This window comes from Lissotriton vulgaris, unplaced genomic scaffold, assembly GCF_964263255.1.
Source record: "Lissotriton vulgaris unplaced genomic scaffold, aLisVul1.2 SCAFFOLD_2136, whole genome shotgun sequence".
Lineage (NCBI taxonomy): Eukaryota > Metazoa > Chordata > Amphibia > Caudata > Salamandridae > Lissotriton > Lissotriton vulgaris.
Genome location: NW_028251680.1, coordinates 242234 through 262923, shown reverse-complemented (window position 1 = coordinate 262923; position 20690 = coordinate 242234). Strand labels below are relative to the sequence as shown.

The 20690-nt window shown below is 45.0% G+C and overlaps 1 protein-coding gene across 1 annotated transcript in view; it reads right to left on the bottom strand.

Moving 5' to 3' along the window:
- LOC147662809 (carboxypeptidase M-like) overlaps positions 1-20690 on the bottom strand; it is a 261102-nt gene that overhangs the window by 152086 nt on the left and 88326 nt on the right. The window contains exon 2 of the mRNA XM_086950897.1: positions 6539-6710. Coding sequence (XP_086807023.1) covers positions 6539-6710 — 172 coding nt within the window. The remainder of the gene's footprint in view (positions 1-6538; positions 6711-20690) is intronic.

The window sequence follows — 20690 nt, the reverse complement described above, 5'->3', positions numbered from 1 at the left end:
CATTTTACACACCCCCCCTCCAGTCTAACAGGGAGCCTTCTGTTTCTAAGATTACTCTTTCATTCAGAAACACTGTTTTCCTAGTACTGTGTTTGCCCAATTTATGACATTTCTTATTATTGAATTCAAATAATTCACATGAATTATTCAGACCACCCACACACACAGAGCCACACACACACACACAGAGCCACACACACACACACACACAGAGCCACACACACACACAGAGCCACACACACACATACACAGAGCCCCAGAGCATAATTCCAAGAGCCAGTGTAGTTTAAAACTTACTTGTGAAGAAGCATCCGGGGCACGTGGAGGCGCTGACAGCTCATTTACTACAGTGCGCCGGGGGGTCCATCACTGGGTGCTGAGGTAAACACCCTGCGTCACGAGGCCCCCAGAGACTTAAAACGAGACCTATTGCATTGCAAATGCTTGTTTGTATTCTTCGCAGAAAAAGCAGACATGGTCTACAGAGTAAACTGCCTTTTTTGGACGCCAAGAGACCGACATTGTAATCCCGGCTTCCACACTTCAACAAAGTGTTTTGTTCTGTGCAACTAACTGCATGTGTGTTAGTTCATTGTTTCCAATTCATGATCATAAAATCTGTAGCGCTTAGAAGCAGCCCGGACACCAGCATTAAGGGGCGCAAAAGACACCGGATCGTTGCGTTCAGCCTGGGAGAGACCGCTCAGTTTATAGCTGTGCGCTAAAGATGGACCCTCAAGACACCAATACAGTGCCTTCGAAACACACAGGTGACACGCAAAGAATAATTGTACTGTATGGTGGGGTGGGGGTTGCCCATTCATCACAATCTAACGGAGAGCTCGCTATGGATTTTCCACCGGCTGAAGCAGGACCATGGGAGTCCAAACTCTATAGTAAATAATGAAATGTCAAAGGTCAGGACACGCTGTTCGAAGGCCCCTTCCGGTAAATTGATTATATGCTGAGTTATGTTGATGCATGTTGCCTCCTGGCTAGAATCCTCTGCAGCCCCCCGGAAGGAATCTGTGGTGTTTCCTCATATGCAATACTTGCGGGCATGGTTCACATGTGAAAGGGCATCGCCGCACTGTATAACTGCCCGAAGAGGGCCACTAGGCGCTGTATTGTGCCCCAGCCGATTAGAGGACACAATGCACTTTTTAGGAGGTGTAAGTAAGACTGGCGGGTCCAGCGCTAGGCGAGGCACTGCCCCCTCATGGGGCGGTGGGGGCGAAGGCAATGCCAGATCAGCCCACTATAGACTTTAGAAAAGGGTCTTTTCTGGCACAAACGAAGGATTGGGGATTAGAAGGTCTTGTTTTTATTGAAACATTGCTCGAGGCAATGCAGAATTGGTATGTAGGTCAATGCCAGGGTGGTCAGAAAGAAAGTGCCTCGAAGCCACACTAATGTCAGACTGGGTGCTATAAAAATGCATGCCACATAGCAACACACGTGCAGAGAAGGGAGATGACGTGGGCTGGTGCGATCTTCGGTCCTCTACACCAGAAGAGATGAGTCTTTGTAACCTTCTCATTGCAACACACTGGGATACAATGCACTCGCTCTCTTTGCAACAGCTTCAATACATGTACTCAATGTCTATAGTTGAACAAATCTTTTTGGAGCATTCATCACGGATGTTGCAGTTTGCAGGTTGTCTATCATTTATGAGCCTTGTGGAGGTGATGTTCGAGGTGCTCATTTTCAGCAGACATGGCGATACTAAAATTAAAGACATTTTTTTTTCTATTTCTTTCATTTTGGTATAATCGTGGCACCCGCGCTTTACTTATAACATTTTAAAAGTAATGAGTGGGTGCCGCGATTATACAAAAATGAAAGAAATAGAAAAAACATCTATTTCTTTCATTTTGGTATAATCGCAGCACCCGCGCATTACTTTTAAAATGTTATAAGTAAAGCGCGGGTGCTGCGATTATACTAAAATGAAAGAAATAGATGTTTTTTCTATTTCTTTCATGTTGGTATAATCGCGGCACCCATGCTTTACTTATAACATTTTAAAAGTAAAGCGCGGGTGCCGCGATTATACTAACATGAAAGAAATTTCTTTTAGCCCCACCTCTTTCAGACTGGGTGCCCCAACTTACTGCTGTGGTAAAAGGTTCCTTATCTTCTTTATGGGGCGAAACAGATGGCCCCATAAAGAAGATAAGAAAGCTTTTACCACAGCAGTAAGTCAAGGAACCCAGTCTGAAAAGGACGGGGCTAAAAGAGGAAGAAAAACATCACTGGGACCTCTTCTCCAATGGCTGGCTACCGTTTAGCATGAACGGTGACGCCAGCCAATGAAAAAGTGGGGCAGGGCTTAACCTCACTAGTGAAAAATACCCTACCTAATTAAATCTCGACAGCTCGACTGCGCATCTGAGCAGTCTTTCGCAGGCTGAGACCTGAAAATGACAAACTCCCAAAATGTTTTTCATGCTGGGAAGGTCATTCATGCTCTCTTCTGCAGCCCTCAGTTTCTCGGGCCAAGCTACTTGGCATGCGCGCACTCTCCAGTAACAGATCTTTCAAGGTCCAATCATAACTGATTATCTGGATCTTCTTCGTTACAGGGAGCCCTTCTACCCTTTGTGTCCCTGTAGCAGCAACAGGAGGCAAACCAAATGAGAAGATGTGCTTTGGACAGCAAGAAGATCTGGGCCCAACAGGAGTCAAGCCTCTTCTTGTCTTATTCTTCTAGAGTCTCTTCCAACTTCAGGAATGTTCTAAGAAGGTGATGATGAGGTTGTATTCTTATTATGCACACAGGCAAACAGAGCATTCACAAGCTGAAACTGGAACCCCTTCCTGCTCCATCTTTGCTTAAGAGTAAGGGCACAGGTAAGGAGCACAGGGGCAGCAGGGTTTAACAGCTAGTCTCTCGGTACCAGAAACAGTCAGAGGATAACCTGGGAGCTTGACACTGAGATTCAACCAGTAGTATTTATGTCACCATAGTATATCCACTGGAAGGTTTTTTCACTGGTGTATTCTCCTTACTTAAGACCTTCAGTGCTGCTGTCTTTTATATCGGCAGGCACACCTCCTGCCTCCCAATGCAAATCATTCAAGAACAACAGAAACTGGCAATTCTCCAGAGAAAGTGCATGTAGGGATAAATGAAAATGGATTTATATTAAAAACATACATAATCTGTAGAAGATAATCTCTTTCTCAAAAGCACCCAGGGTTATTTTAATTTTGTTGTCATGTGCCCGATTTTGATAGATAGTTTATTAGACACTGCACTACATATATGCTGAAGAGCACAAGGGAAAATCCATTGCTTTGGAAAAAAAACCCTATTTAAGCCAATAGGCACCATTAGACAGCAAAGGCCGGTTTAAAGATTTTAATTTCTCCCCATCAGCAGAGTAGATGTCCAAAACCAATATGCTTGCAATTGGATACAGTAGAAAGAATGTGTAACTGGTCAACTGGAGCATAATCCCATAAAGGAGTTCATAAAAACTCTTGCCCACTTAGAGGAGGAGACACAAAACGGAGATGCACAGGAACAGCTCATGAGTGTTTCATCAGCAGAGGATCATTAATATGGAGATTTGGTACAAGCTGAAATACCACAAGAAGGGGAGCACCTATATAGTTAAATGTATTCAAACATAACAAATAGTCCCAAAATTCATATTCTCCAAGGAATATCCATGTTCAAGTGCCAAATCCTAAAGGAGGCTCTGCTGCCGTTTGTTAAAAAGAGATCTATCTTTATTCTTTATTCTTCATCTTCATTAAAAACAGACAGCAAGAGCCCAGCCAACGCATTTCGTCCCCACATGGGACTTCATCAGGGGAAAAAAAAATCTGCATGATCCTATGTCGGATATGTATTTTCCAATTTCCTTTGAATGTGGTTCAGTATTAAGGGCCTCATTTACATAAAACTGGCATAGAGCAGTGCCACAAGTTGTTTGCTGTGCTGTGCTGTGCTGCCCTGCGACAATTTGAACGGGCAGGAATGCACTGAGATGTGGTGAATTCCTGCATTCCATATGCTTTAACCATATCGATGAGGCCATGAAAAAGCCACGCAGGGTGGCTTTGCGTCGCTTCATAGATATGATTGAGAGGCCTGTGCCACCGAAGCGTCAAGCAAAGTGACGCTCCTGCGACGCAGGCCTCTTGAAAATAAGCTCCTAAGTATCCCCTTCAAACGTATTCACAATCAGTATTGTTATAATTACACATGATCACCTGCAATATATAAACGTTCCTGCGTACCACAACATTGTGTCTGGATATGAAAATGAAAAGAGAAGAATTAACTATCTAGGTGCTCCTCCTCTTTTGGTATTTCTTATTGGTGAATCAAGGGGTTGTTAGGGAGTCCAAACCAGTGGGTTGAGGCACCATTTCTATTGAATTGTTGTACTGACACTTGTGTGGTAAAGGTTCACATTTTTCTGCCAAGTATATCAGAGTGATGCTTCTATAAGCTATTTACTCCCAGAACCAACTCTGAAGCAAGCATCAACTTCCTGTGGACTTCATCAACATCAATCCTTTACAGCCACTGTTTTGGGCAGGAAGTGGGTTTGTCTCTCATGCAAGTCTCTTCCGTACAATCAAAGGTGCTCTCTTTTGCAAAGTTGTGAAACTAGATCTCTGCAATTTCAAGATTCACTCAAGTGTTTCCAAAAAGTGTTGTCTTTCGTGGTTTGCCAGCATCAGTGAATGCCAGCTGACCCCACCACCCTTTCAAGTAGAGAAGACGGGAAGGCTTGTTTCAGAATTGAATCTTCATTATGAAGGTCCACTTGTCATGGTGGCATGCTGTTGAAGTGATGATGATCAGATACTGAGCCTGGCCATCAGTGCTCAAACAAGGGACCTTGGTGATCCATCTTTTCCATAATACTTGTGCTAAAGTGAGATGATCTCATCTCTCGCCCATCATTACATCATCCAGGCTGGCATCAAGGAGTGGAAGAGGGAGTGGAAGAACCATAGCATTTCAGAACATTGATGTAGAGTCTGCTCAACTGTGCTCAATAACAAAGCGATTCAATGATGCAGAATCCATCAAGTAGACATGCATGGTACTCCTCGCTTGCACGTCTTAAAGAATTGCCTCTTCTACAATCACTTGTTAGCCAAATACTATCCATATATAAAACAAAACTGTGGTATTCATTTCAGAGCAAGCAAATGTGCTAGCGAGGAGTTCCATTTCTTGCTATACCGACCAGTTCAGATGATGATGATGAGTACATATCATGCTCCATTTCAACCATCTGTAATATCGAATTGGTGCAATTTCCTCATTCTTCTTTGATTCTACAAAGTGAAGATCTGACTGTTGGGAAAAAATGTTAGTGATGGATTTTGGTGCATGTGCCAGAGGACTCTGCCATTTAATTGAACCGCAAATTTGAATGGTTATCAGGTACCTAGGCTGCAGTGCTAGTGCTGCTGAACAGTTTAAGCTTTGGGCTTGTTTGGAAATTCAATTGAACATAATGTTGAATCATCAAAACTGATAATCAAACCATTGCCTTAGAACAATGATAATGGGATTTTCTATTAATTTAATAAACTATAGACATGTAATGCAGCTCTATGGAAGCATGTGGGCATGCTAATCGGCCACAGCTCCTGGAGCTCACGCTAAAAGTCATTGAGTTCATTCCAAAGCTCTAGGGCTCCTATTAGATTGAAAGTAAATGTGTCTAAAGTTTCACATCAAAATATAGCACAAGCTGTATAATTCTTGGGAAAATCTAAACACCAGCAATAGAACACAAACCAAAACGCAGGTGTTGAAAAACAACTCATGGTCCAACTGGAGCATTCAATACAATGCTAAAGTAACTTTGTATTGCCCGAGCATGAGAACATATGAATAGTGTGTCCGCAGCTCATGTGGACATATTTGAACAATCCCATGTGTCAATCTCTGAATCAACGAAAATAAATATTTGTCAACAATTTTGCTTTTCTGGAGAGCTTGCAGATTGCTTTTTGTTATTATTAATATCTTTACCCATGCCTAGTCTTTCAAACAGACCAGTAGTGTAGCTTAGATGCCACGGGCCCTGGTGCCACTAAGGAAAATCCCCCCTTTGACTGATGGTTAGGCAGCAAAATACAGCAATTATAAGGATTTAATGGGCCCCTCAGGGCTCTGGGCCCCGGTACACTGCACCTGATGCACCAATGGTAGCTACCCCCCTGGAGATGAGCACATTTTGAATGCTGGGGTAGCTGGTCTTGCACTAGTAACAGAGAACGTGTTGCAAGTGGTCCTCTGGCATTGAAGAATGTCTTCACTATGTGATCACTCTAGCATGGAAAAAGCATTAGAAACTGGGCTAAAAAACTCGAAAACAACCTAACACGTGGCTGCCTGGCTCCCAGAGCAGCAATCAAAGACAGATATGATTACATGAATATTAGGATATGTTTGTCTACTGTACCTTTGGGAACAAAAGTGCAGCTAGTCCAAATGTGAAGATCTTTGGAAGTTCTCTAAAACAAGCCATACAACTGTCATGGTGAGCCTTACCTAACACGGATTTCCCAATACTGTGCAGGTAGGTGATGGAGGGGTAGTCTTTGGCCACACTCTGCAGGAAAGCTTCCACCGCTGCGGTGTTGTGGTAGGTGCTCAAGTCCAAGCCAGAAACCAAGGGTAACAGTAGCAGTGCTCCCAGAGACCAGCAGCAAAAGCCCATATTCTGGAAAGAAACAATTGCCAAAAGGAATTAGAGCGGGAAAATTAGTCCAGCCAGTTAGTTTCCTACATCTCTGGAAATTATTTAATTACCTACAGATAATATCCATGACTTCAAGTCCGACTTTCCCTCTCCACAGTCCTAATTACCAAAATTGTTCCTGAACTAAACATGTCATCACTCCCCACACGTTACTGTTTTGCCCTTCTTCTATGTCTTAAAAAAATGCCAGCTCCATCAATTCCTCTATGTAGGATCACCCGCCACCCCGATATGGGCTTGACTGGCTATTCCAGTATTCTCCGTAGGCCGCAGGCTAAGGAGATGGTTTTGAAAGCAGTATCATCTGCCATCACCGAACCCCACTTCCATGGCCTCCTTTCAGTCGAAGCCCACTACAGTGTAGGGCTATCTGAACATGTTTGCAAGGGCTGATCTTAGTTTCTTTTTTTCAGGCCAGGCCTCGTTGTGTACCTCCATGTTTGCAAGGGATGATCTTGGTTTCTAATGAGGCCTGGCCTGGTGTACCTCCATTTTTTCTAGGGCTGACCTTGGTTTCTAATGAGGCCTGGCCTGGTGTACCTCCATTTTTTCTAGGGCTGACCTTGGTTTGTAATCAGGCCCGGCCTCGTTGTGTACCTCTATGTTTGCAAGGGCTGATCTGGGTTTCTAATCAGGCCGGGCCTCGTTGTGTACCTCCATGTTTGCAAGGGATGATCTTGGTTTCTAATCAGGCCTGGCCTCGTGTACCTCCATTTTTGCAAGGGCTAACTTTGGTTTCTAATCAGACCTGGCCTGGTGTACCTCCATTTTTGCTAGGGCTGACCTTGGTTTCTAATCAGGCCGGGCCTCAAGTACCACCATCTTTGCAAGGACTAATCTTGGTTTCTAATCAGGACGGGCCTCATGTACCTCCTATGCCTCCTATGGTGTCTAGAAATGAAGGGTTCCCAGATGGAAGCTGTAGCCAGACTCTCCCAGAGTGGGAGAAAGATATATGAAGACTGCAATGAGGACTAACTGGACTCAAAATAACGGTCCAAACCAGTATATAGTTGATTTATTAACACTTTCTCGCTCTTACTTGTTGCAATTCTTTTTCAGTGAGGAAACACCTAAGGAGTGCCAGGTTGCTCTAAATAAATCATGATGCTCTGGGAATGAATTTCACACAACAATAAAGAAGCACACAATGGAGGACAGCGTGGCACCCACCTGTCAAACAAAAGACCCAGCAAGCAGCAACTGTTGCTGATTTGCTTTATGTCAGTGCTGGGTCAATGCATCAGAAATGTTGCACTGGTGCAAAAAGCAAAAAAAAATCCATTCACTCTATTTTGATGCGTATGTAGCATGAAACAGCTCCAGTCTATGTTACAGAACATTTTGGCACAAAGGTAACTAAAAATACAGATTGCTTGTAATGATTATAACTGAGTGATAGAGACATTAATAAACGAAAACCCATAACCCACGAGTAACTCTTAAAACAAACTGATTTTTCCACAAACAGTCCGATCTATCATAATTCTAGCAGTGAGGGGTGCATTTTCTCTACTTATTATAAAAAGTGAACCAAACATGAAATACGCTTGTGCTATGCAAACAAACTTTGTTTGTGCTATTTGCTTCATCGCCTATTACACAAGAAAACAAAATGGTGTAAATGCATTGGCCTTTTTTGTCCCAGTGCAAGTCTTCGTAATATGGCACTCAGGGTCCATTTCCAAAGCCCGCCCTATCTGGATTGACACAGGGTTGATATATGGACAGGACATTGGTGGCATCCCCAGGGGAGATCACCGCCAATGGTTCAAAGAGAAGAGGGGAGGGGTGGACCCAAGGCATGCAAAAAAGTCATAAACCAGCCGGAACCAGAAGTTAACTTTCATCCAGAAATGATTGGGGCTGGAAGGGTCAAACCAGGGAGTGCATGTTCACCCATAACTGCTTGTATGGCTAGAACCTTCTGGTAGAGGAAGGCCACTCAGACGTAAACTAGAAGAGAACTGGCACCACGTAGAGTGAATACAGGAAGTAGACTATAACTCTGCATGTCTAATTAATCAAGGGTGAATGACAGGTGGTTGCCGGAAGGCGCGGGCCTGCCTCCTGTATGACTGTAGGAGAATGAGGTATAGCTACTGGAGGTACACAACTTGATTGGCAGAAAGGAATGAATCATGGTTACCATACGGATACGGTCAGGTGGAATGTCTGATATACTGAGATGTAATCAAGCATAGCAGTCACCAGGGGCTCTATTGGAGATAGGGCTCACTTTTATTGTTTACGCCACAGCCCACCTTTACGCAGGTTTGCCAAGTGCAAACAGGAAAAGTGCGCCCTATTTTGTTGAATGCGCTGCACTGAGGGCAGCCGCGAACTAATGCTGCCGCAAGGTCGGCACATTCAAGTAAAATACAGACAACTGTTTAAAAGCTGCTCCGAGTTTCTCTGTGCAGACGGCTACCTGCTTGCACTTTTAAGAGGGATTAGAGATCCCCTTGCAAGAGGGTGCAATGAGTGACTGCACTGGCCCGAAAGGGGATGTCTGGGGTGTCTATGGGACCACATTTCATCCCACCATAGGGATACCTTCAGGGGGGACACTGAAAGTGTGCCACCTTTTGGTAGAACACTTTCTATACACCGCCTAAAGGCATGTTCCCTCTGTGCCCACGTCAGTAACAAGACACTTGCATAGAGGTTAAGAGATTGCTTCATTTTCATGGGGCATACCCCCATGCAAATGAGGGAACTCTCTCTAATGATAGCGCTGGCGCTACATGTGCGCCAGCACTATCTTTATCACAGAAGGAGCCGCGCAAGCCTTTGTGGCCCCTTCTATGACACCAAAGTGCTCCAAGGGTGCACAAAGCAGGTGCAAACACCTGTTATACCCCTGGGACACTTCCGTAATAAGGCCCCTGGTATGACTGACTGACTGAAAGCCATTGGCAGAAGAGTCATGGAGCAAATGGATGAGTAATGAGTGGCTTGGAGCCTACTTGCAGTGCACAGAGATTCAGTGTAGGAATAAGTGAAGGCGAATATAAGTGAATGGCTACATGGTCTGAGCAACTGGCATAGGCTGCCAGGAGGGTGTGGTCAGCAGTGCTTAATTTGAGCCAGTGGTTTCCTTAATTGTCAACACCGGCAATTATGAAAGCTGCCACATGGTAGCACTGTTTGTGCAATTAAAAGATTAGCAGAATAACAGTTGCTTATTGATTCAATATACATTCAAAACAACTAATACCAGCTAACCAAGCCATTCTTATAGCTTTGAAGGCCTCGAACAGTCTGAAATGTCGCACATGTAACAGTATGATGCTTAGTAGTTGTGTGGGTACGGTCATTGGCAACAATGGCCATGGCACTGGGTGGTGCAAGCTGTGGTGGACTCATGGCAAGGGCCCTGGCACTTATGTTTTTTTTAGAAATTAAGCACTGGTGGTCAGCTAGTGAAAATGAGCATGGATGTATCTTGGTTTAAAGTTTTAGCATTGCTGCTCAATTGGGTGGGCACCTGTAAGTTAGAGCAGGGATTACAATTCCAGTCTTTACTCTTTCAAGCATATAAATGTGGCCCCTAACAGTGCCCTCCATGTGGATGACTCTAGGGGGACAATCGCTCTGCATTCTGGAAATGTGATGGTTCACTTTATTTGAATCAGAGCTTCCACTTGAAGTTCGAATGTGAATATATTTCCTTGGCTCACAGCACCAGCTTATGTTTTTATACAGTGGTATATGAGGGGGTGAAACCAGCCACTCAGAACTGATATAGCACTTGAATGTTTGGAGATATGCATTCTTGTTCATGGGTATCTTGATCAATGTTGAGTTTGGCCTCTTAGGAGCAGACTTCCCATACCGTTCTCAAGCGTTTAGGCCCTGTGGGGAAAGCAGGCATCCCATAATATCATCAGGGCTGTGAACATGACTGAGATTGTCCTTCAGCTAATCAGGTATGTGCTGCTCGGCTTCAGTTTTCTTCTGCCCCCTCTGATCACAGTGTGTGAAAATGGACACAGCACGTCTTTACCAACCTGTTTCAGTGACTAGGCCCTTAGCTACAGTCTTTAACCTGATGATGCGATGCTATCTCTCAGGCATGCACTGACCTGGCCAAAGTGGTCTGAACAACATTGGTAACCATAAATGATCACTCTCGCATTTGCAACAAGAGTTCAGAACAAGTCACACCCCAGCATATAAAGGCATCCGTAGGGAACAGTAGCAAGCAGGTCAGAAACATGCAGTCATTTCCACCTATACAAACAAACAAAGGGGTTTGTAAAGCGCCTGGTGACGCCTCCCGGCGTGTCCCCGCGCTGTGGAGAGAGAGTACTTTTAGGAGGAGAGACAGAGATACCTACAACTAAAGAGTAAATAGATGGGTTTTCAGTAACTTTCTGAAAGATGCCTCCTTCGTTTCTTGCCTGATGTACGTGGGGAGGGCATTCCACTTCTTGGCTGCAAGAGTGCGAAAGGACCTACCTCCCATTCTAGCTTTTTTAGAGAGCGATGTTTTAAGCAAGCCCATTCCTTTAGATCTAAGAGATCTGTTGGGCTCATACGGTACTGCCAGATCGGCCAGGTAGGAAGGGGCTATTTGGTAGATAATCCTATGGCACCAGAGGAGTGCTTTAAAAAGTATCCTCTTGCTAATTGGCAGCCAGTGGAGGGTGGCCAGGGAAGGTCTGGAGGGAGCTCTACGGGAAAGTTTTAGCACTAGGCGAGCTGCTGAGTTTTGCAAGACTTGAAGTCGTTTGATGTTTTTTTCTGATGTGCCCAGCAGCAGCACATTCCCATAATCTATTCGGGAAGTGATAAGTGCCTGTGTCATGGTACGTCTGGAATACAGCGGGAGCAAATCCAGGGTACGATTGAGGGTTTTCATGACTCCAAAGCACTTGCCTACTGTTTTTTTGACATGGCTGTCAAAGGAGAGCTTATTGTCTATCCAGACACCCAAGTTTTTTGCTTCCTGATTGGGGGTAGGTAGGGGACCCAGACAGATAGGCCACCAGTCTTTCGTCCATTTAGTGTCATTTCCACCTATTATTAGAACCTCCGTTTTTGTGCCATTTAATTTGAGACAGTGTTCCGTCATCCATGCAGCAAGCTTGCACATGCAGGATTTGAAATTGTCAGCCTCGGAGGAGGGGGCTTGGGACAGGGAGATTAAAAGTTGAGTATCGTCGGCGTAGGAGACAAGCTCTACGCCGAACGATTGTACCACTCCTGCCAGCGGTGCCATGTACAAGTTGAACAGGGTGGGACTCAGGGCAGAGCCCTGAGGTACCCCCTGTTCTAGCGTCATACTGTCCGAGAGGAAAGTCCCTCTTTGGACCTGAAAGCTCCTGTTAGTAAGAAAGGCTTTCAACCATCCCAGTGCCTTTTTGGTGACCCCCGCTCTGTTTAGACACTGTAGCAAGATGGAATGTGCTACAGTGTCAAACGCGGCACTGAGGTCCAGCATGATGAGAGCCATGGTCTTGCCCTCATCCGCTCCTTCCCGTAAGGTTTCAGTTGCTCTCAAGAGAGCTGTCTCAGTAGAGAAGCTGGATCTGAAGCCTGACTGTGAAGTATGGAAAGCATTCTGGGCTTCAAGATGGGCCATGAGTTGGACATTGGCAACTTTCTCCGCTACTTTAGCTAGATATGGTAGCAAAGAGATTGGGCGTAAGTTCTCCAGTACGTCCTGACTCATACTAGGCTTTTTTTTAATTGGAAGCACTATGGCTTGTTTCCAATCATTAGGTAGACAGGCAGTAGAGAAAGAGACTTGAAGCATGTGTCTAAAATGGGGCTCTAACACGGAGATGGTCTCAGCCAAGATTTTAGGTGGTGCAGGATCTCGTGGAGAGCCAGATTGAATGCTTTTGCACATTTTAGCCAGAGTTTCAACGGGAGGGACAGTGAATGCACATAGACATACTTGAGTACATATGAGATCTTCACTCTCTGTGAATTCAGTGCCAGGTTTTATATTATTGGAGAAGCTGGCATAAATGTTAGTAATTTTTCCTGAAAAATATTTAGCAATATTATTGCAGGTTTCCACTGAATCATTCTGAGAGGTGGGATTGGAGTCAATTATTGAAATTTCTTTATAGATCTGATAGAGCTCCTTAGAGGAGTTTTCCGCCTCCAAGATTCGGTTGTTATAGTGAGCTGCGTTGGATAAGCGTACTTTTTTGTTGTACTCTTTTTGCGCTGCTTTATACTGGGCTTTGATTTCAGGGCAGAAATTGTGACGCCATACTCTTTCGAGCTTTTTACATGCTGTTTTAAGGATCTGAAGCTCCTACTAAACCAGGGGGCGTTTTTTTTGGTTCTCATGGCGTTGGTTACGATACGAATCGGGGCTGTAATATCGAGAGCCTTTGTGATGCAGTGACAGAGGTGTTTGTATGCTGTCTCACAATCAGTCCCTCTAGGAGGCCCTGCATCCTGAACAATTTTACTAAATGAATCTGCCGAGAAATTCTTCCATTTCTTTTGTTTATAGCGTTGAGAGTTTTGTTTTTGATGCTCAGTCCTCTCTAATTGGAGTAGTATGGGGACAATAAAATGATCAGACCAAGGTATAGGTTGGGGAGGTAGGGTCTGAACTCCCTCCCAATTCCCAAAAACTGGGTCCAATAAATGACCTAGTTGGTGTGACGGCTCGTTATTTTTTAAATCTAGTTGTAGGGAGAATAGCTCAGAAGTAATGTCTATTGCTTCCTTATCAAGAGGGTCATCAAAGTGGACATTTAAGTCTCCTAGCACTAGTACACGATTTTTCCTAAGTGCTAGATGGGTTAAGGCTTCCATGAGAGTAGGAGTAAAATCATATAACCTGCCAGGAGGGCGGTATACAAGAATACCTGTGATAGAGTGGTTGGGGCCGGTATTAATGGTAAAGGAACCAGCTTCACTATGGTCCACCGAGATAGGGGATAGGGTACATACTAGAGGGGCTTTAATAGCAATGGCAATGCCACCACCTCTGCCGTCCTTCCTATCCAGTCTGGAGAGGGAGTAGCCAGGAGGAAGGGCCTGAATGATATCGGGGTCTGAGTATTCATGAATGATATCGGGGTCTGAGTATTCATCATTCATCATACGCTCAGGCCATGCATAAATGTGGCACCTCCAGGCCCCCATTTCAGAACACCCTGGCACTGGGCACCACATATGCCCGCTCGGCATCCATCCTGAATGATACACACCACGTTTCAAAATCTGTGCCCCTTCACATAGAAGCACCTGCCCCCAGACTACTGATTCCGGTCATGTCCATAGTAATTGAGCAGGCTCTGGCAGGATGCTGCAGTCAGGAGCAGGCACACATGTGGCACTGACACAAAGTGGATGTCAACAAGGAAGCAACCAGTTCTTGAGCACCAGAGGGAGACCCAACAGCTTTACATCTTTTATACTAAATTGACTTATCTCGCCTTTTCCAAAAACACATACCTAGTAGAATGGAAGCTACTATCCTTTTATCGAGGGGTCCATGGCATAGCTAGACCATTGGCTGCCCAGTGTGTCCCGTCAGTTGCCGCCCGCAGCGGCATGTAAGAGTGGGGGGTTCCCGCTCGGCTGCCGCCCAGCAACGGCCGTTGGTATGAGTGAGGGGGTGGGGGGAGACTGCTGCCCGAAAACTTGTGTCGCCTGGGGCGGTCCACTGGATGGGTCTGTCAGAATATTCATGTAACCATCCATTCTTTTACCCAGCCATCCATTTACTTTTTGTCATCTGTCCATTCTTCCATCCTTCTATCTAGTCACATTTTGACCTGTCAATCCTTTTACTTTTACATCCAACCTTTTATCCTTTCATTTGTACACCCTTTTACCCTTCCATCCATTCACCCATCCTTCCATGTTACCTTTCACCTTTTTTCCCCCTTTCATCTCCTTTGTTTGTGTCACTTTCCTTTCTTCCTCCTTCAATTCTGTCTGCCCTTTCTATTTACTTATCTTTTTTCTCTCATCTGTGTTTTTCTTTCTTACCTTTCTCTCTCAGTTTTGTTATTTTTAGGTTTCGTCGGAACAGTGCGCATGCGCTGTCAGCAAAATCTATTGTTAATTTTAAAAAAGCTTAAACAATGGGCTTAGAGCCCACTACTTACCAATACTTACCATTGGTTGGCTTCCATGTCACTCTTGTTTCCTTGCTTCTTATTGGTCATGCCTCGTGCTTCCTCCCGGCTGTTCGCCTCCTCCTACTTTCTTCCCCAGGCATCTGTCCCTGCCATTGAGCATGGACCTACCACAGCTTCCTAAATGTGGGCAGTGTCTACACACTGCTCCATGTACTTTTTGCTGGACACTCAAGAAGTGTGCATGGCAATGTATGGCCTCCCTCAGACCTCCTTTTGCTGTCTGTCGCTGCTTCTCCCTGCATTTCCCCACAGGTCTCACGTGTCTTCTCTCCCCCCACACCCTTCTCATGCTGTCCATTGCTGCTCCATACCTCAACCAACACACCTCCCTGTTGTTGGATTTCCCCCCTGCTTCCAGTTGTTTCAGTTCCCTATCTCCTCTCACCCCCAGTGCTTTTTAGACATATTGCACAGCAGCAAAGACTGCTGTGCAAAATGGCATAAAGAAAAAAAGCACAATGACGGGTCACTGTTAGGTCTCGCACCCGCGATACAGGGCGAAAGCCCTGTCGCAGCGCGAGGCCTATAGCTGTCGGCTCTGCTAACAAGGAGCCAAAAGGGAGACAAGAGATGGGCACGCGCAGCCTGCCGGAATCGGATCAGGTCGCGCGCGCATTCACCATCTCTTGTCTCGCACACACACAAGCGCACATACACGCACGCACACACACACAACTCCTGCTGGCACCATACACGTGCACATCTCCTGTCTATGCCCGCCGCACTTAAGTGAACCTGTGTGGCCAGCGTGTAATTAAATCTAAAATCCTCAGCTCTCCTTGCACCCCCTCCAGTGTCAGCCAGCCATGCGCCATCTGCCAACAGCTGCTCTCTCCCCGCATTCCTTACCGTCGTTCCGCCATGCTTCAGTGTGATACCCTGCAACGTGTTGCCAGAGCTCACAGGGTGCTCGGTGTACCTCTCAGCCCAGGCGGCCGCCGTCACGCTGGCCGTGCTGCCTTAGGAGCGGGCCAGGCTCAAGCAGAGTTCAGCCTCCGATTCAGACTCGGAGCCTCAGCGCAGATAGACGGCGTGTCTTCTCCGGCGATCCTCAGCGTGCGCCGGGACAGCCAATGTGCACGCTCACGGCGTCTCATGCGCTCCCACCGCGCTTTCAGCTTTGTGAGCTGAGACAATGCCCCCGCTGCACTCCCGACGACTCCGTGGGCTGAATATTTTTCTTTCTTCGCTTTTGTGTACATAGTCAAACAAAGTCCTTCGTGTGCTGGTAGCCGCTTTGAAATGGGAAGACACCCAACGGAAAGAATCATGAATTACATATTCAATTCAGGTAGTCCAATTGATATGAATTATTATATGATTATTTCATTTCTGCAAATGCCCAGGCTTGGATTTGGACTCCAAGAACATTACAGGCATTGGTAATGGTTTGTTGTAACTATGGCGCCTTCTTCCTGTGAGCCGGAAAAGCGGAATTTAACATTCACTAAACGTATGCGTGAGTTCTGAATGTACGTAAAGCACACAGACGTCAGCCTAGCCTTTCCTTCTACCATCAGCCAGCGTTAAATCCCTGAAAAGGCACCCTCGCCACTGAAGCAGACACGTACCCACCCTTTGTTATAGAATCAAGCAATACATCCTACTTGAGTTGCCTGTTTTTTTTTTTATTTTGCATTGGGAAGTTTTTTCTTAACATCCCCTTAACAGTAACGCGCTTTTAACCCCTAATATGTAAAATTTGAATGTTTCTCGGCCTCTCCCTCAAGCCCCCGTGTTACTTTGCAGTTTGCCCAGTAATGTCTCCCATGTTGGTCTGATGTTCCCACCACCTTCCATAATGATGCTTCCGCTCCCTGTGTCTTAAAGACATGCTTTTGGTCGTTTTCTTTTCTTTTTAGTTACAAATTCAACTCGGATTAGAAGGTAAAAAGAAAAAAAGCGCCTTTAACATATTCTAGGTACGCATGCGTGGTGTGGGCATCAAATGCTTTTTTGTGTTTAACTTCAGTCACCCGTGGTGGATGCTGTGCAACTTGTTATTGTTAGTCTTTCACAGACGCAGTTCACATGTTAGACATTCAGAAATGGGGTGCACATTCATGGGATAGACTTGTCACAGACGGAGCTGTACATTTAAGATGAGTGCATGTTCATGGTGAAACACTTTCACAGATGGTGCTGCACGAGTGCACATTCATGGTGAGAGACTTACACTGATGGTGCTACACATAAGTGCACATTCATAGTGATAGACGTTTTCAGACGGAGCTGCACATTTAAGGTGAGTGCATGTTCATGGTGATAAACTTTCACAGATGGTGTTGCACGAGATTTGAGCTATTGGCGTTGCATTATTATTTGCAACGCCAATAGCTCAAACTTTTAGTAATGCGAGACCTATTGCATTGTAAATGCTTTCCCTTTTTTGGCAGGGAAAAAACTGTCTTTTGTCACTTTAGTACAGTTTGGACAAAAAGGAAGAAATACAGGGCTGCACACCGAGCACAGATTCAAATGTGAAATTTCACAGCAGAAGCCGCTTGCCCGTACCAGCTTTCCCCTGGGCTGCTCAAGGCTCACAGAAGGTGGGGGGCACCTAATGGAGATGGCTTTCTTGGGATTCCTTTCCCAAATGAATCTGTGCTAGGAGGAAGCGGAGGAGGAAAGCCTGGTCAAGTTACTCTGGGCCCAAGCCCAATCAGTTAAGCTGAAAATGGTGTTCAGAGGGGCACGGTCGTTGCTGCCCAGCTCGCACTCTCCTTGGTTGCAAACTGGCCCAATACAGACTTTTCAGTTCCTGCTCAATGCTGCAGGCAAGGCCCAATTTAAAGCCACAAAAATTCTATCACAAGCTTTAAAATCCTTCTCTTACAACTCCGAATTCCAGTGTTTTAGCTGCCCTCAAGTACAGGAGTACAGTGGCAGGGGTAATGTAGACACAGCTTAAAGTATTTTGTATTTCTGTTTTGGAAGTAGGGGAAGGTGGCACCAAGTTTTGTACAATTACCTGTGTAATTTACATCTTACTGGCAGTCCAGTAACCAGACCACCACTCGTCTTCAAACAGGTGTTCTGTTCATGTCAATGGTATCCAAGCTGTATAATAGTAGGTATATGGGTAATTGAATTGAAATTGGGTCCCAGTATTTCCCTCCACCAAAAATGTGTTTGGCTTACACCATTAAAGAATATTTGGTGGAAAAAAATACCTGCCTGTTTTTAAGTTGTCTGTGTTTAGCAGATTCAAAGACACTACTAGTGTAGTGCAGCATGTGACTTGAGCCACAAAATTGCTGACCACATGGAAAACCTTGGCCCACGTGTGGGGAAAGGAACACAACAATATAATTCCACCATGAATTTATGTGTCCACCGCGAACACTCCCCGGAGATCCAGCACAATGTGTTCTACGGCGCCACAAGGACATGACAGCTTTTGGTTGCTTGGCACTTGCAGGCATTGGAAAAAAGCATCTACGGTCAGATAATACATGTGTAGCAGAACTGTGCATTAGGGGGCCTATGTCAAAAATATCTAGTTTCTTTTAGATCAGATGTAAGTTCAGGACAGAATACTAGTCTTAGTCAGCCAACCCAAGAGTTCTGCTACCTATTGTATGTAAATTTGCTTGATAAGATTAAGAGGTGCTTTTTTGTGAAGGCATTGGTGGGCTAAACAGGTGTGTTTGAATATAACCATCTGAGAAACTATCTGGCTGAAGAAGGTGTTATTGTTCACAAGGGGGGCATTGATGCCCATGGAATGACATACTCAAATTCTAACACAGGCAGTCCCCGACTTTTCTGTACAAACCCATCAACCCAGCTCCGATTTCCTCCAGCCCTTTAATGCTTGCATCTTTACCTCTCCTGCTCGCTTAAGGCTAGCTACTTGCATTGCACCACTGCTCCATCCAGCGACATGCTAGCATTTTTTGAAAAAGGTCGTTCACCCACATCATGTTTTATATTTCCCTCCAACTTATCCCCTAATTTCCCCTCTATTAGTGCTTCTTTTGCATCTCACTTGTCCTCCTTCGCCAGTTGAGGCAGCCTGAGGGTTGCATAAAGCATTGTGTAAAACACCAAGTAAAATAACGTAGAGAGGTATATTTTTAGATTACTGCTTGTGCAATTTTGCAGCATTTCGGAGTGTGTTTCCTGAAGCCACCTGAGGCTGTGAAATTCCTGTTCCTCTTGCTCAACGTGATCTTGATCTTGTCCAATATGGAATGCAGGTAGCAGCACTGGAGTGGAACACCTCAGAAACAAGCATTTACAATGCAATAGGTCTCGCATTATTAAAGTTTGAGCTATTGGCATTGTAAATGACTAACGGCCAGATTCATCAAGCCAAAAACGGCTAGCAAAGGGCCAGATTCTGAGAATCTGGCCCTTTGCGAGCGCTATTTTTGCATTTGGGATTCATCATCCCAAATGCAAAAATCGCATTTTTAGAAATCGCATATTTGCGAATAATTGCATTTAAGGAATCTCAATTAGAGATTCCTTAAATGCAATTCAAGAAGCATTTAAAAATGGCGAAATCGCTATTTTTGGCCGCTATTTACCGCGAAGTCTGACTTTGTGGTAAATAGCGAAAACTTAGGAAAATGCACTTTAGTGCATTTTTCTAAGTTGTATGTTACGCACACACATGTCCTTTGGACATGTGTGTGCGCAACATCAGTCTAAAATTACATTTCAGGGGTGCTACAGGGTGTCCTTTGGACACCCCTGGCACCCTTGAAATCGCATCCTTATTTGCGATTAGCAAATTGCTAATCGCAAATAAGGAATGACTCCCCATTCATTCCAATGGGCCTTTAGGCCCATAGGAATGAATGAGAAGTTATTCCTTATTTGCGATTAGCAATTTGCTAATCGCAAATAAGGAAGGTGTAGGAATCGCAATTTTTTAAGGGATTTCTACATGAATCCCGTTTTGCAAGTCCTTAATAGCGATTCCTTAATAATCGCTATTAAGGACTCGCAAAATGGGACAATGATGAATCTAGCTGAATGCCTTTTATTCATTTGCATCGGTGCGTAAACAAGCACTTTGTACTTATAGTCCATGCTTATGAGAAGCAAGGCAGAGTCTCTTTTACTGCCAGCCTTGCTCATCGTAAGCAAGGACTAAACGTTCAAAGTGCGTGTTTATGCACCGATTGCAGGTTTTAAAAACAAATGAATAAAAGGCATTGTCATTTACAATGCCAATAGCTCTAACTTTAATAATGCGAGACCTATTGCATTGTAAATGCTTGTTTATTCTTTACTTTAAGCCATGTAGATCTTGCATAGGCAAAACCTATTAGATTCGGCAGTGCTTCTTCCGTTTCCTTCAATGTGCATACCAGTCCACAGTCCACAGCCCTCATACAAGGTATTCTCATAACAATGTGATTTATGACTACAGACCTGCAGACAGAAGGGGCCAATAAACGAGTAATGAATGTTTAAGTGGGACCAGTTGCCAGCCCATCATGCCCACTGGAAGTGGGGCGTTTGATGCGTCATGTCGTCAGTCAGGGTTCCATATTGACTCTGTCCTCCCTGCTATCTATTCTTTCACAGCCGATTTTCCTGGTGTCTCTGCACTCCGCCCCGTTAGTCTGCTCTGCTGTCTTCTCCACGCATGCAGCTTACAGCATCAGCCCCTCTCTGTTGGCCCCCTTTCTGTTCCCTTCTGTGGCTTCCCCCCGAACCATTGGCAGCAGTTCTGCAGCACACGCCCTCCTCCATCCACTCCACACAAAGGAACTGGCAGTGCAGTGATGCTATCAGTGTCACAACCGTCAGCAAACACAGGACACAGCAAAAAAAAACTGAATAGGGCTTTGAAATG